This window comes from Gymnoscopelus braueri (genome assembly GCF_963280865.1).
Source record: "Gymnoscopelus braueri genome assembly, chromosome: 23".
NCBI lineage: Eukaryota > Metazoa > Chordata > Actinopteri > Myctophiformes > Myctophidae > Gymnoscopelus > Gymnoscopelus braueri.
In genome coordinates this window covers 11,159,740-11,175,483 of record NC_137625.1, presented here as the reverse complement: position 1 = coordinate 11,175,483, position 15,744 = coordinate 11,159,740, and the positions used below count along the sequence as shown (strand labels likewise).

The following is a 15,744-nucleotide window of genomic DNA, read 5'->3' as shown; positions in this document are numbered from 1 at the left end:
GCCCTTTGAGTCTCCAACTTTTGAATTGGAAAATGTATATATTTTTCCCCACACAGGCACAAGAATTCTCCCACCCAAGTCGCTTCCAACCCACATATAAAACCCCCACTTTGACACTTGTGTGCACACACCTCTATGCTGGGAACTGAAGACCCCCAAAACTATCAGTTAGCTAAATCCCCATTTACTCAAAACAGTTCAGATGAGGTTACAAATTATTTTGTCATTAAGAACAAGGAATCAAAGTGTGTGTGTGGGAGTGAGCTGTGCTGTGCATTCCAATCTGAGATGCACAGTGAATCAAAGTGATGCTGAGGACGTACAGTCGTCGAAGACGCCGGCATGAGCCAGCAGCAGCGTGACCAGTTTGGGGTCCTTGTCCAGCTGCATGACGTGCTTGCTCTCGTTGGAGAGGAGAGTGCAAACGTTGACTGCAAAGTCCACCTCGTTGGGCAGGCCCGACAGGAGAGACAGCACCAGTTTGTTATAGTCGCACGGCGGAATAAAGTCCGTCGACAATCCATAGCTTTGGCGGAGATAGTCTGGAGAGGAAAATGAAGAACACGTGTGATGATGTAAGCAAAATATGTATCAGATATCATACAAAGTAGCAGGGCTGCACTGATTCAAATGTTTTGCTGAATTGAGAACAGCATCTTTTTCAGAACACTACATTACCCAGCATAACTGGGTAATGTACCCAGTTATGCTTACTAGCACACAATTATTGCAAAACGCACAATGGCTGCAGGACTGGACTTGAACACAATTTCTCTTCATTTGTATGAGCCCAGGTGAAAGTATAGGAAACTGTCTAAATATATTTTAAAAGTTTATTCATTTCAACATTGGGGGTTGACACAGTTTCAGAACTGGCACTGGGCTTACACGTTTAGATGTTTTTCAAGAAGAATTGTAGATGGAACACATATTCTACAGCACTTTGGATGAAGGCACTGCAGAAACGCGGATCATTAACTATGCAACAACAAAAAAATGTCTCTGTATCCTCCCATATGTTGAACAGTTAGAGAAATGTAATGTCATTGGTGGGCAAACAAATTAGCAGCACAGTTCTTGGCAGGAATGCTTACAAATAACAGACACTCGACTCTGTACACGCATTTGTAAACTTTGCCATTTGGGCCTGTTCACACATCAATAAATCTTACATACTATTGAGGATCTGTAGTCAAACATCACATTCAAATTCACATCAATGACTGGAGAGCAGATCCTCGCAGACAAAGGATGAACCAAGTGAGTCAGTAGTAATTCCATAGGAGATTCTTCCAACACAGAGACAAAGATAAAGGACTCACCGTGGACATTAGAAATCAGGTGTGGAGCTTAGACAAGCTGAAGAGAAAGCACCTCTTGGTTGCTATGTTACTGTGCCACATATACAGCCTGTTGCTGCAGCTGCACATGCTTAGCCAACACTACACTACTTTAGTTAGTTACACCCCCAAGCCTCAACAACATCAGCAACAAGACGAGATAAACCTTTACTGATCCCCAGATGGAATAACAAGCAGCAGTGAGAATGAACACAGGAAAGGTAAAGGGAAGAGTAAAGAACCAAACCAAGATAAATAGAGTGAGTGAACATATGTACAGTCCATCAAAGCCAATGAAAATCTGTGCAGTCTATCAACAATGAGTAGGCTATATGGGTGGATTATTAAACTCTATAATCTTAGTTGACCGGGGTCCGCCAGGGCACTATACTTGGTCTGCTCCTTTTCCCCCCCACTACACCATATCTCTTCGGCTGTCTGTGAAAATAGCAGAAAGTTCACCCCAGAAAAGGGCCGTTGGGTTTCATCATGTGGTTAAGTCTATCTACATTAAGTATGAATTAATTATGTACAGACCATCAACAATGAATCAATCAATGGTGATGAAGAGTTGAGCAAGCAAACTTCTATAGCAGCAACAGGCTCTTTCTGAGGTTCCTTGAGAGCGAGAGGACCCGAGTTTTAATCCGACTTGTGTCTTGTCTCGCATGCCTCTCCTCTCTCTGCCCCTGGGCTTCCTGTCTCTCTACACTATGACTGAATAAAGCATAAAATGCAAAAGAAATTTCTAAAAATATATATTTTTTCCTCCAGTGAGTTCTCCCCTCAAACTTGCAGAAAGACCACAGCTTTCTTATCCACAAGTAGGGCTAAGTATTTTTTTTTTGTAAATTTAAGTAAATTAAAAGTTGCTGCAGGCCAGAGTCCAAAACTTGTTGGGAAGAGATAATGACAAAGAAGAGTTCAAGAGATTCCAAAGCCAACTGCCGATTGATTAACTTTAATTTGACACAGCTAAGACAACACAAGTTTATTCTAGTCCACTGCCAGATTATGATTTAAATGTCTGTCCATCCATTTAAATTTAGAACTTCAGTTCACACAACAAAATCCATGGCCTGAATTCTTGATTAATGTACATAAATTTACAATTTAATATACATTATCAATATATATATCAATTTAAGATGGCCAAATGTTGATCAAGGAAGAAAATACAAAGATTTGAGTATTAATTCACCTTTATCCAACCAATAATCCCATCAAAAATAAGACGCACAATATCAGAACACGTTTTCTATTAAAAAACCATGAGCTACAAATGCTTTAGTCTGTCTCATTTTAGAGAACCGTCACACAATTTTAACTGCTGAATTACCGCAAAATATACCAACGTTTTACTACTGTGTCACTTACCACCCTGGTCATGTTGCAGAGTCAAACGCAAAGATTTTGCAATGCTGGGTCAAAACAATAACTTGTAAATTAGAGCAAGTCAAAAGCAGTCAACAAACACTGTTGTAGCTGTTCTGTGGAAGACCAATTCCACCTAAATAAAGCTGCTTCATCAAATCAGAGCCATCCCATGTTAATTTATACTTGATGGAGGTCATTTCCTAAATTCAATTTGTCAGCAGAAATTATCTTGTGACTGGAAAAAATCTAATCTGACTGGTAAGAAAACCAGACAGGGGGAAATGTAGCAAAGTCTCCTCCTCTCAACTATCAGTGAAGGAGCTAGTCACTCGTAATAATGACCATGTAACTACTCCCCCGCCCAAAGAACAAAAAATGGAGGCTGTTTTACAAACAAGAGCAGAGGACCATGCTCTATTGGACAACTCCCTGGTGTGATAGTGTTTTGATTTCCTCCTCTCTGAAACACCTGCTCCAGGGTATCTGCTATAAATAAGAATGTTTTCTGTCAAACTGAAAGGTTAAATAAGTACAATAAATATTCTATCATTATAACTACTAGCACAATGCTGCACTCTGTTGCCAGTTAAATATAGCCTAGGCTCTACCACAGCAGTGTAAAACCTGCTTTTAATGTAAGTCATTGTATAGCCTAATGAAAGCAGCATAGGAGAAGCAGCCATACACAGAGAAGATCAGTGATAGAAGACTATGATTTGCTTACAATTTTCAACAACATATCCCCAAGGCCCCTGGCTCTGCTGGGCTCTGCTGGTATGAATAATAGTGTGGAGAAAATCATCTTAATTTAAGCATGAACTCCATTTAGGAAATGATACCCGTCGGGGCCAACCTCACCATACTTTTAGATCATGCACCCCTCACAACAGAATTTTAACTACATGCTTGTTAAAAAACAAAACTGTTTGACATTGTGAGTTTAGTCAAGACCGAATAACAAACTAAGGAACAAATTCACAAGTGTCATCCTTTCTGACTATCAGTGAAAGAAGTGGGGAGGCAGGCAACTTGGACAAACTAAACTAAGCAGCAGCCAAACAGCATCCTCATGAATGTGGTACCACAATAATATACAGTACTGTGTTCAACTTTCATGCTGTTTTTTCACCATAAAATAATAGTGACGGGCATCACTAGACATCTGCAGACAAGGCAAAACCACAATCAATGAATATTTCTAGGCATTCGGTAGGCCTTGGGATAGCTTTGTTCCCAAGAATCAAACAAGACTAACATACAAGAAAAGCTCCACTCAAATGATGCCCTGCTGCAATTACAGTGCTAAAACTATCTAAAAGTTTGATGTGAGCATGAAGAGCTAGCGCAGGAGAGTGGCCAGTTAAGGTGGCCGATACAACACCAGAAAACCTGAAGTCAGTTTGGCACGGGAGGGCTCCCCAACCCGAAAAAAAACGTCTGACAGCCAAATAGAATTTCATACTTCTGTGTTCTGGAAGCCACACTCTGCCCAAGCTGTTGGTGGCGAGTATGGAGACTTGCTCAAGCAGTGTGTGCACACACACACACACACACACACACACACACACACACACACACACACACACACACACACACACACACACACACACACACACACACACACACACACACACACACACACACACACACACACACACACACACACACACACACACACACACACACACACACACACACACACACACACACACCAGCCAGCAGCACTGCTGGAACCGATGGTTAAATTAATACCTGGATATCGCGCCCACGACATTCCGTGGGGAATTTGTGATGGAGGTATGGAGGTTATGCCCTTTTCAGCGATAGGCTGTGTTTATGAATGGTCACTAGAGAGAGATGTCCTGGAAGTTGCCTCGCGTCTCTTCAAAACTAATCGCTGCTTTTCACTCACTTCACTGCTGACTGAATGAACTTGAAGCTGGGCTGAATGAATGCGGAAACGATGCAACCAATCACAGAAGCCGAACTAGTTCGGGCAGTCACAACACCTCGGAGTACCCGAACACAGAAATGTAGTTCTTATCCCGCCCACCCATATTGTAGTTTTAGACCAGCCGAACAGAACACATTTCTTCTGTCGTGGTGTAGTATGCATTAGACTTTAGTGAGAGTTATAGAAAGACAGCGAGTTAGAGAGCGAAAGGGAGTACGTTTGGAATAGAGAGAAAAGTGATCATCTTCACCTGCCCGATACCGAAGTGATCAAGAGTTCCTGGAAAAGTCATCTTGTGAGTGTGTCAGACTGAGCTAGTAAAGTATACAAGTCACAAGTATTCACCCACCTGATACAGTGTGTTGCTGGTAGTTGTAAGAGCAGGGAATTGCACCAATTGGAAGAGAGGGTTTGGGATGCCCCGGCTGCACCGTGTCCTCATCATCCTCGCCGAAGTGGTGGACTTTTTCATACTTCTCCAGGTATCTGTGGATAGATGGAGCAACAACAAAATCAGTCCTTATTCTTTCATAAAATTGGGCAAACTAGAACTCTGACAGGTCAAAAGGTACTCCTGAGTCCTGATTACTTTTCTTTACATTTACGATTTATTAATCACAATTGGTTACCGGTTGTTGGTGGGAAAGGATGCAGTGATAATTTATTGTTAAAATAAGTGATAATAGCTCTATATTCTGAGACTCATTGCTAACCCCCAGGGAGACCGCCATTACTGAACAAACACTGTTCAGTAGTGATGTGCGGGTCGGGTTTTTTCATGACCCGCCCCGCCCCAACCCGCGACGGAACGCGACCCGCCTCAACCCGCCCCGCGAACCCATATATAAATCTATGGCTCAACCCGCCCCGCGACCCGCGGTGGGAATATATATATATATTATATAGCGCTCTTTTAAGTACCCAAAGTCCCTTTATATGTCTACAGTAGCACAACATTGTCATGGGCTGAATAAACAAGCATGTTGGTCAAAATAGTTTTTTTTTTTTTTTTTTTTGTGGAGAGCGGCTGACCCGCTCACCCTCAGCCCGCATAATTTTCTCTGAAATCCTGACTCGACCTACCCGCGCCGCGGGTTGACCCGCGGGTCCCGCGGGTTACGGGTCGACCCGCTCATCACTACTGTTCAGTAACACAGGTCTCTTAAGCTCTTTAGTAAACAGAAAATTCATCTTCAGGTCGGTTTACCAATTTTATCCAGTCAGGAGGGAGAACTCACACAGGATATAGACAAGTAAGACGCGCGAACGCAGCTCGAAAATATTGTGTATTTACGGACTTGTAATCTGTGTTATTTCACCGTGATGGGGAGAGAACATTGACATTGTGTGTGTGTGTGTGTGTGTGTGTGTGTGGCATTGTAATCAGAGCATTGTCTAAATTCCTGCACTCTGGCGCACTCGGGTGGCTGCTTACAGGCAGTGCACGCATGTGAGTCACATGGGGGCATGAGCCAATGAGAGCATGAACACAGACACACAGACAGACAGACAGACAGACACACACAACCCGAGCAGGGTTACATAGTAAGCTCCACTTGGTCGGAGGCGCGGCTGAAATTGTGAAATTGACTTCTGAAAATTTGCAGGCGTAATTGGAACAGGAGCATTATCAAATTTAAGCTGATAAATGGGTACCCTCTCCTGATTGGCTGAAATTGGCAACCCACCTGAAAATGCATTTCCCGTTTCAGAAAGAGCTGGAGAGACTGATACTGAACAAACAGTCAATAAAAATATATAATAATATAAAGTATATTCAATCAATGTATTTATATAAAATTTCCCCTTTAATCTGTTCTGACAAGTCTGACATGGGAGCACACTGTACAGTTAACATTTTGAGAATACCTTACATGACCACAACATATTGAATACTGTTGAATACTTTGTGTCACATCATATTTCAGACAACAGACTATAATATGTTGTGGACAGCAGTTCTTAAGTATTTTCTAACCCCTAATAAAGAGGACTGACAAAACAATAAAATAGACGTAGTAGCTGGCCACCATTTAATTTAGCATAGTCTAAAGAAAGAACATAATCCTCACAGGCTCTCTCAGACTAATATTGTGCCAAAAGTAATTCATACTACACAGCAGGCTAGCATACAACTGCAAGATGGCCAACATTTTACTTGTTCAATAGTGGCCCCTGGCCAAATGCATTCTTATTCAGAGGTCCTTGGCACAAGTTTCAGAATCCCCACTCTTTAAGCACAATGTAATACATGTTCAATTACAAAAGTTGAAAGATAAAAGCCATAAAAAATTTAACTGTTTTTCTTAGTTTAACACACTCACCGCCAAAGGGGAGAATTCTCCCCTTTTCAGTCAATGGTGTTTACCGCCAAAGGGGAGAATTCTCCCCTTTTAATTTTTTTTTATTCTGTTTTTGAATTCCTAAAAAGTTTCTCTAATTTTTTAGTATAAATTTATAACCCTAACCCTAACGAATTAATTTAAAAAATCCATTCACTTCAATGTTAAAAAATAAACGGACAAATAATTCACATTGTTTCTATAAAAAAAATGATTAAAAACCCTGGCAGTGGGTGATTTTATGATGAAAAAGCTTTGGTGGTGAATGTGTTAATTCTGTCCAAGACATTGAGCATCCGTTGGTCTTCACAACCAGCCTTAATGAAAAAGTTTGACAGAGAGACTGTTCCTCCAACGTATTTCTAAGATTCTGAGCGAATGATTTTTCCCAAGTAGCATCACAGTAAATATGCACCCAACAATGGCTGCTGAACAGACCTAACCGTTTCTCAAACACCTGAGAACAAGACAAACAATGCATCATTTTCTCAAATAGTTATGACACAGTGTGCAAACATTAAGACCATTAACTCTTTCCATGGAATTACGTTCACCTTTGGTCTACCATCTTCAGTCTAACCTCAGGCAAGTCAGTATTAAGTACCGTATATAAGACTTGAAAAGGCCAAACCTCTCAACAACAGGCATGGTCCACAGAGGCAGTGTTTATTTAGCCTACTTGTTAACTACTGCTACACAGCGCAAACCATGTATGACAGAAAACTTAAAAAATGAGACATCTCTATCTAATGTCACAGCAGCTGTTTACTCTAAAGACACCCTGCTTAGAAGCTCTATGGAGTTGTAGATAAAGAGGTTACGCTTGCGAAAACAATCAGACAACAAAACACAGTCAGAAATGGCAACAGCAAATACCTTAACAGAGATAGTATGTCAAACCGCAGCTCAGCGCAAAGCACCCTGTGCCGCCGTGAGTCACTGGGAGAGTGCCCGTCTCTGAATGAGGCCGCGCTGGTTCACCGTGGCCAAGGTAATCCCCCGTCCGTTGGCTGTGCATGACACACTGGACTATAAATACCCTCAGCCTCCATTTGTAGAGAGAGAGAGAGAGAGAGGCCCCGGCCCTCCGTGCACTTACACAACGCAGCGTCATCAAACGCTGTCTGGGCACGAGCAGAAAGGGTTGAGGGGGGGCATGATGTGAGGCAGGGGGAGTCGACTGCAGCTGCTCGAGTCTGCACTTCCCCTTTTGATAAATGATGGGAGGAGGATGAACGCTGCCCCTGCCATCTCACACGCGACAACCAAACATGAATGCACCAGGAAATTCACCTTTTCATGGCTGCACTTTGACAACCATTGAAGGAAGATGTACACTACTACAATTGGCAATGTTAAAGCATATTTCCATTTAGTATTTTCAGCTGGTGGAAGTGGGGGAAAAAATGCACTTGCCCTAATGCCCTTGATAGAGAGCTTCCATACGATAACGAGAAGATGTGTGGCAACAAACAACTGTTGTCAGTGAACTGACGTTATTTGAGGTCAAGAGGATCAAACAAGTGCAGATACACAGGATTTGATTACACTCAACTGTCTGCTTGTCTAAATGCCCTTAGTGTGTGGGAATTGGTTGCCCCCTACTGGACATGGACACAGCCATACACAGAGACACAAGAATATGCTTGCTAATTTCTAGGGAAATCTTGGCTGAGATTTTTGTGAGCAGACCATCTCTAAACAAGGTTAACGGAAAGAGATTATACTTGGTCAGTGACATTAACAAAGATCATACGACAAAAAAGCAACACAGACCGACTTTTGGCCCTTTACCACTGTCCAGAAGGAAATTAATGGCTGCAGCACAAAGAAATACACTGCTAGTGATACGTTAAAACATGCCAATATATTAAACAACATGCAGAGTTATCAGTCTAAATGGAAAGAAGGCATAGAAAACAAAGCACACAATGTTCTCTATAGTGGAGGGAGAGCATATAAAATATGAATTTACAAGACTGACTCAATCTGGTCAGTCTATGACCATAGAGATGTCAGCACACAACAGAGAATACCCTAGTAACTCTACCCTACATCTTATTCTAGAACATGAGCAAACTAACAAAGTGGTAAACGAAAAGGAAAAAAAAAAAACACCCAACACCAAATTCAAGTTCCAGTTGAAAGGAGAACACTGATATGTGTACTCGGTAGAAAGAAGACTGAAAGAAAAAGATTAGGTTATCAGTGGTGGCCAACACTGGTGAAAGGCAACTAAAATTACAAACGGGCTCCAAATACAGTGACTCTGAGAGCTCCAAGAGTTGGCCAGTAGTAGTATTCTCTTGCACTCTCAATCTAGTAGCCTTTTTTTAATTGCTACCATGCATAAAAAATCTTGGCCATTGGATTTAACAGACTACTGCGTAGTTTTATCCCCAACGGGTCACTGTCAGACTCAGAATACGAGTAGCAGCACAGATGGTGCAAGGATAAGAGCAAGGCTAATGCAATACAGATGAAAGGCCACTTTGGCCAGATGTCACAGACAAGTAGGCAAGTTGGAAATAGGACTCACTCAGATTGTAAATATTATAATATTAATATAATCATTTATTTGACCTTTATTCATACGGGTAAAATCCCTTTTCGAGTGAGCCCTGTCAAAACATTATACAAGCAATGAGAATAGGAATAATGTCTAAAGTGTCAATGACGATTCAAATCGCTCTTAGAAATTATACACCACTGTGCAAGGATGTTGACATAAGAAGTGGTCATTTTGAATATTTCAGTATCAGTAAGTCTTGAGAGTTAACTGAAATGGTTCCTAGGTGATATCCTAGGCATAATTTACACCCGATGGGAATTGAGTGGGAGTGCAAACTAAGGTTGAAAAGCATTTGGTTTGGGTTTAACCGGACTGCCCTTCATAAAACGTGGTTGTCAAAACTGTATCAACACATTCAAACGTATTATGATGCAATAGCAGTCTCATGATGGTACCTTTTATTCAGTCATAAATCAGTTACAGCGTGTACGTTTTTGAAGTTGGATGATGCCAAGAGACTCACTGTGAGAGTGAGACCACTCAGCCCATGAGAGTGGATGGTGCAGCACAATCCCACAGTCACATCATGTGACACTACCCACTGGAACCAAACCAATGAGATGTGAATTAAGATGTAGTAAAAACCATGATCCACATTAGATCTGCCACAGGAATACTGGATGTGGGTAGAACTTAATCCAACCAACAACAACAACCAATCGAATAATGAAGTGGCGAACCATGAAGTTCATCAACTAAAATGTTAAGACACATCACAAAGTGCAGATAACCCCATATTAGCACCAATGTACTAGAAGGATTGTTCACTCTCTGACTGAGTGACATTCAAAAATAGGTTAGAAGTTTAGCGCCAGACTTCTAAACACTGGGCCTCATTTATTAACTTTCTCAGAGTATTAGTGCTGACTTGGGACTACTGGCTAGAGCCTCATGACCATCATATTATTATACTCTGAAAGATGCACTGATCAGAGACTAAAACCCATTATCTGAGGCTTGTTGGTTGGTTCTTCACTACTCTTCAGAAAGGGCATGCACAGAGAATTACAATGGCTGATTTACCGATACAGCTGTCAGCTGGTATTGGAAGAGTAGTCCCCACAATGTATTGTATTGTTTAGATACAGTACCTAAACCAGAGCAAAACAGGCACCACTAAAATGCTGTTTAATGATGCACTGCAGTTCTACAGACAATCAGTGACAATGTCTTTGATGATGAACAGTCTGTACAAAGACTCAAAATAGATAGATACAATTTCACGGGTAAACATATCCTTGTCAGAAGGTTCTCAGTTGTTGTTACGTTCCCAGCTGACAGAACTAAAGGAAGGCCACCAACTTTGACAAGCAAAAATAGTCCCAAAAAAAGATAAAATATTTTCACAGGTAAACCTATAAATTGACAGAAGGTTCTCAGTTGTTACGTTCCCAACTGATGAAACTAACAGAAGGTCACCAGCTTTGGTGTCCTACGTTTGAAGAAAGAATTGATTGATTTAACTAATTAACAAAAATGACCACAAGACAATCTTAAACAGAAAATGGCACAAGCCTGGCACAAACTTAATTGGTGAGCGAATAGTCAAAATGTAGCAGTCGTTTTTGGTCAGCAAAACACTAGCATCAGTAAGTCAAGGGTAGTCTATCTCTACTATGGGAGAGATTTGAGTGTAGAGTAAGAGTTTGTAGCTGCTTGTCACCTATAATATTCTATGCAGAGTTGCAACAGAGAAACACTTGACCAAATATTTCCAACGGCTACTGTGGCACAAGTGAGATATTCTGTATGAATGTCTACTCGTACGTGCATTTCAACTGTTCTCAGCTTTCTCTCATCTTAAGCAATACCCAATATTTTATATTTAATCTAAATAGATTAGATTAATCTAAATCACATCATCCAGCAGTCTTGCTCATCTATTTTGTTCAGCCATTCTGAGCAAGACAGCATCTACACACACATTTTTGTTCCCTCTCCCATTTCGCTAAGTTAATTCTTGACAGACATCAATTTAGGGGAAAAAAAGGGTTATTTATAATTTACATTGAGAAAGATAAATGAGTTGGCCCTTTCAACGTTTTTAGAAGTTAATTTAATCAGATTGTTGGTCGTTGTTATGTGGCTTGTATCTCAGGTAATAGGTATGGTTATAATAAACGAAGCCCTTTGAATCAAAAGCAAGACCAATCAAAACATATTTAGTGATCATTTGGCCCCACAAGGTCAAGGCTGCACATACACCTCAGAAAATTTCCCACACAATTACTGGCTTATTTACTTACACCTAACAGAGCAAACTAAACTGTCATTTCAGTGATCTGGACTTCCAACTAAGCCACTATACAAGCAGGAATTTTTGCTCCGGAAAAAATTGCTTTACGACCTTCATATACGAGAACATGGAACAACCACAACATTCACAAATGCTTTTCATCTACATATCAACACAGCAGGCGTACAGGAAACCTCGATAAGCTCAGCAACTAGTAACTACAAGGGTGCACAGTCTAGTCTTGTACCACCTCTCCTACGCACCTTATCAAACCACACAACTTAAATAGTGAAAAGACAAGTGACAATATTATCCACTTCCTTCATGAATGAGTTCAACCACTCATGCCTCAAAACATTTAGGTAATATCAATGCATAGACTCTGTCTTAGAATATAAACCAATGTCCCACAGAGGCTGACTAAACTTTTCAGGATAGGCTATATGCGTTTTCCTGCTTGAGAGATGCAATCCCCCTCCAGGCAGGTTCTGGGTACAATCATTTCATGAGTAAAAAGAGAGAAGGCGGCAACCCAGAGACTAAACACAAATGCCAGCTGTTAAGGAGGGCTGCATCTACACCGGGCTCACATCAAGAGCAGCTGATTATGTTGAAAAGGAGGCTGCATGCTGGACTTGTTGTTACAGCAACCAGATCTTTTCAATCAGTGGCATGATACCGAACCTAAAAGACTTTAGGCTATGCTATATTAAAAAAGGAATAGATCACAATTATTCTATTGTTGGCACTGTTACAAAGAAAATATGTCCCAAGAGAGCATTCTTGAAGACTATGTTCCAAAATGAATGAGATAAAAAAATTAAAATACATTTTGCTAGAGAATGCCATCATGACATGAACAGCTCATTCTTTATTGTGCTCCTAATTACAAAAACGACCAGAGGCTATAATCATCACCCTTATGATGAAGAGCTTTCACATAATTGACAGTTCTTTGCCTGTCAAAAAGAGAGGCAACTGCTGCTGCTGCTTCCTCTGTGGATTGTTGAATGGTCACATCCTACTGGCTGCATCTTACCACTTGTAAACATTTGCCACATGGTGCCTGAGAGTAAGAGTGCTGCATGGCCATGCCACTTACCTCAGGTAGTACTGTTTTAAAGCAAATGCAGCGTTGGAACAACTCCTGGGAAAGTTAAAGTCTTCTCCAAGTTCAGACCATTGGTTCTTGTCAGACACCTGGAAAGGAAATTCATAGATTAGGAAAGCAGGATACCCGGCATAGCAAGAGGCAGTTGGTTACATTTCAACCATCTGGTCTATACTTCAGCTTCCCCAATAAGGCAATATCACAATTTCTGATCAATAAGAGAGCAGCTGAAAATAACTGAAAAACAACAAAACGTTAATCCGTCAGAAGAAACCGGGTAAAATAGGTATAATAATTGTGATAACATCCAGGATGTTTACAATTGATCCATCGGTTGGTTCTCAGTGGCTTTCTTTGGCTACTATCGTTACTGTTGTTGCTAGTTAGCAGTCTGGCTAACAAGCTAACTTGACTTTCTGGCTTGCTTTAGCGTGCACGGCGTGCAAACAACATAGGACCAAACTCGAGGCAACTTATTGTCTCCATCAACCAAATGCTTTGGGTTGCAGCGACCTGTCTCGGCTTGGGGTCATTTTGTACATTTACTGTATTCACTAACATGGGCCTGTTGAGGCCTACATTGTGTGATCAGCCATGGAAGCCAAAAGATGGCTATGGCCGAAAAGCAAGCTTCCCCAAAACTATCGGCAAAATGTACACAAAACGCTGTGGCCCCCCGCGGCGAGCCGTGTTTTCCTGAGTGTGTGCTGATAATCGATGTTATACGTGCCCGCTAATTTTGAGTTGCTCCAACTGCACTCTAGACTCCGAAGCGGTGCGATGATCGGACTTGTACATTCAAACCGTACACAACACAAGCAACCACATTGCATTAGACGGGCAAAACTAGCACAAGGCCAACCACCAAAGCCCGTGTTTCTTATAAATATGATGCATCCCACACATCCCCGGGATGTCACACAGAGTTGCAGAGCGGGTCCACTGGAGACTCCACGGGGAGTAGAGTGTGCGAAAAACCCACTTTTAGTTCCACTCACCTTAGCAAATCCACCTAAAGAAACGACTCTGATATACAGAGCATTGAGATCCAGCTCTTTCCCACCCACGATAGGAATCTTCCTGAACGGCGATCTGAAAAGATAACACACGAAATAAATACACATATGTCTAAATAACAGCTTTATGTCATTTCCAGTTGTGTGCAAAGGTGGATTAAAGTTATATTTCACGGGAATAAAAACGCCCCGTTCTCACCCTCTGCTTTGGTGAAATTGCCGCAGCTCGTCCAGGAAAGCCTGTCCTTTCCTTCGCTGATCTGGTAGATTTTTTCCCGTCGAATTTGCCATTGTTTTTGCATGCAAAACGGTTAAAACCCCACTCAGTCGCTTCCTAAGACACCAAGGATCCCATACTCCGCCGGCGCTCAGTCATTCGCGAAGCTGAGTGTTTAAAAAGTTAAAGAAATAGCTGATAGCAAGAAGAGCGCCAGCTCGCTAATAAAGACTGATGCACACAGAAAAGCAAGCCGATTCAACCCTTGGAAGGACTAAGTTCTAGCGAACAGTCACAAATACGAGCGATTCCACCGGCAAATTAAAACATGCCATGGTAGGAGATGTTCAATTAATGCTTTTGGTCGCGATTGTATTCGTTTGGAGTGGTTTGACAGTGTGTTATATCGCACACACCGTAGAGCGGCAGAGGGATCCAGTTCTCTCAGACAAAAAGATGTTGAAGGCCGCGAGTCCGACCTGCCATGCGTGCAACAGCGCCCCCTACGTCCACCCAGCGACGCTGCGCCGTCCACAGCGCTTTATTGGAACAATAGACACTGTTTTCTTTTTTAGGGCTCATCTGCAACTTAACGACGTTCATCGAAAATGTTAGGGCAATGATGGAATAGGTCGTGGGGGGAGGGGATCTCGTGTCTTAAATAGATCACCCAAAAATCCAAATAAACACATAAATAATGTACTAGCTTTTGTCTCCAGCTGTACTGGAGACACGACTCTATTATAATCCTGTGGTAGAGGTGACCAACCTAGTATGTTTTGGGAGATGTATGTGGAAAACACTGGTTTATGATGCATGGCCTTAGAAATTATTATTTCTGAATGAATACATTTTTGTAACTCTTAAATGGATTCATGAAACAAGTGTGCAGATTAGGTCTATTTAATGCACAGCATTACAGGTACAGCCAGATTGCATATTATTTATACCGTGCTGACCTTGACTGGGATTAGTTTGCCAGTTAAATTTAGCCAATTCTGCCAATGTAATTAGTGTTTGGTTATGTTATCCGACAGGTTGTTCCATACACACATGTGGAAATCCACAGCGTGGTCACAGACTAATAATAATAATAACACTAATTTGGATTCTCGGGTTTGTTGTTACTACCTGCTTATTGGTTAATTAATGCTTAATTACGGTATCAAGTTTTACATTTGTAAGCCAGTGCCACTTGTCTTTGTTGTTACAAACGAGTTATTCCCTCAGGGTAATGACACCCAGCACAATTTAAGACGCTCGTGTCTCTAGCTGACTACTTCTTTTTTTTTAAACGGTTTTTCTTTTATTTGTTTATTTAAACTCCTGGGAAGGACGGTTGGTAAAAATGCCTCCTGATCCCTTTCCCTGTGTAACTGCCAGGCGGATATCTCGTTGATGATGGGGGTTACATTCAACCATTACACGTACCCCCTTTGCTCAATGAAGAAACCTGTCACAAAATGGCGGAGACGTAACGTTCAGCAACAAGACCCCATTTTGAGGAATTGACACTGGGTTACCGACAAAAGGAGAGACTTGTCTTTTGATTAAGACTTTTAAAACCGACCGACAGACA

General features: G+C 41.5%; 1 protein-coding gene across 1 annotated transcript in view; it reads right to left on the bottom strand.

The window, feature by feature from the left end:
- Window positions 1-14,712, bottom strand: part of arid2 (AT-rich interactive domain 2) — a 36,842-nt gene extending 22,130 nt beyond the window's left edge. The window contains exons 1-5 of the mRNA XM_080421641.1: window positions 14,148-14,712; window positions 13,931-14,024; window positions 12,924-13,021; window positions 5,021-5,157; window positions 324-542 (exon numbers count right to left, since the gene is read on the bottom strand). Coding sequence (XP_080277767.1) covers window positions 324-542; window positions 5,021-5,157; window positions 12,924-13,021; window positions 13,931-14,024; window positions 14,148-14,239 — 640 coding nt within the window. The 5' untranslated portion in view covers window positions 14,240-14,712. The remainder of the gene's footprint in view (window positions 1-323; window positions 543-5,020; window positions 5,158-12,923; window positions 13,022-13,930; window positions 14,025-14,147) is intronic.
- Window positions 14,713-15,744: the final 1,032 nt, after the last annotated feature.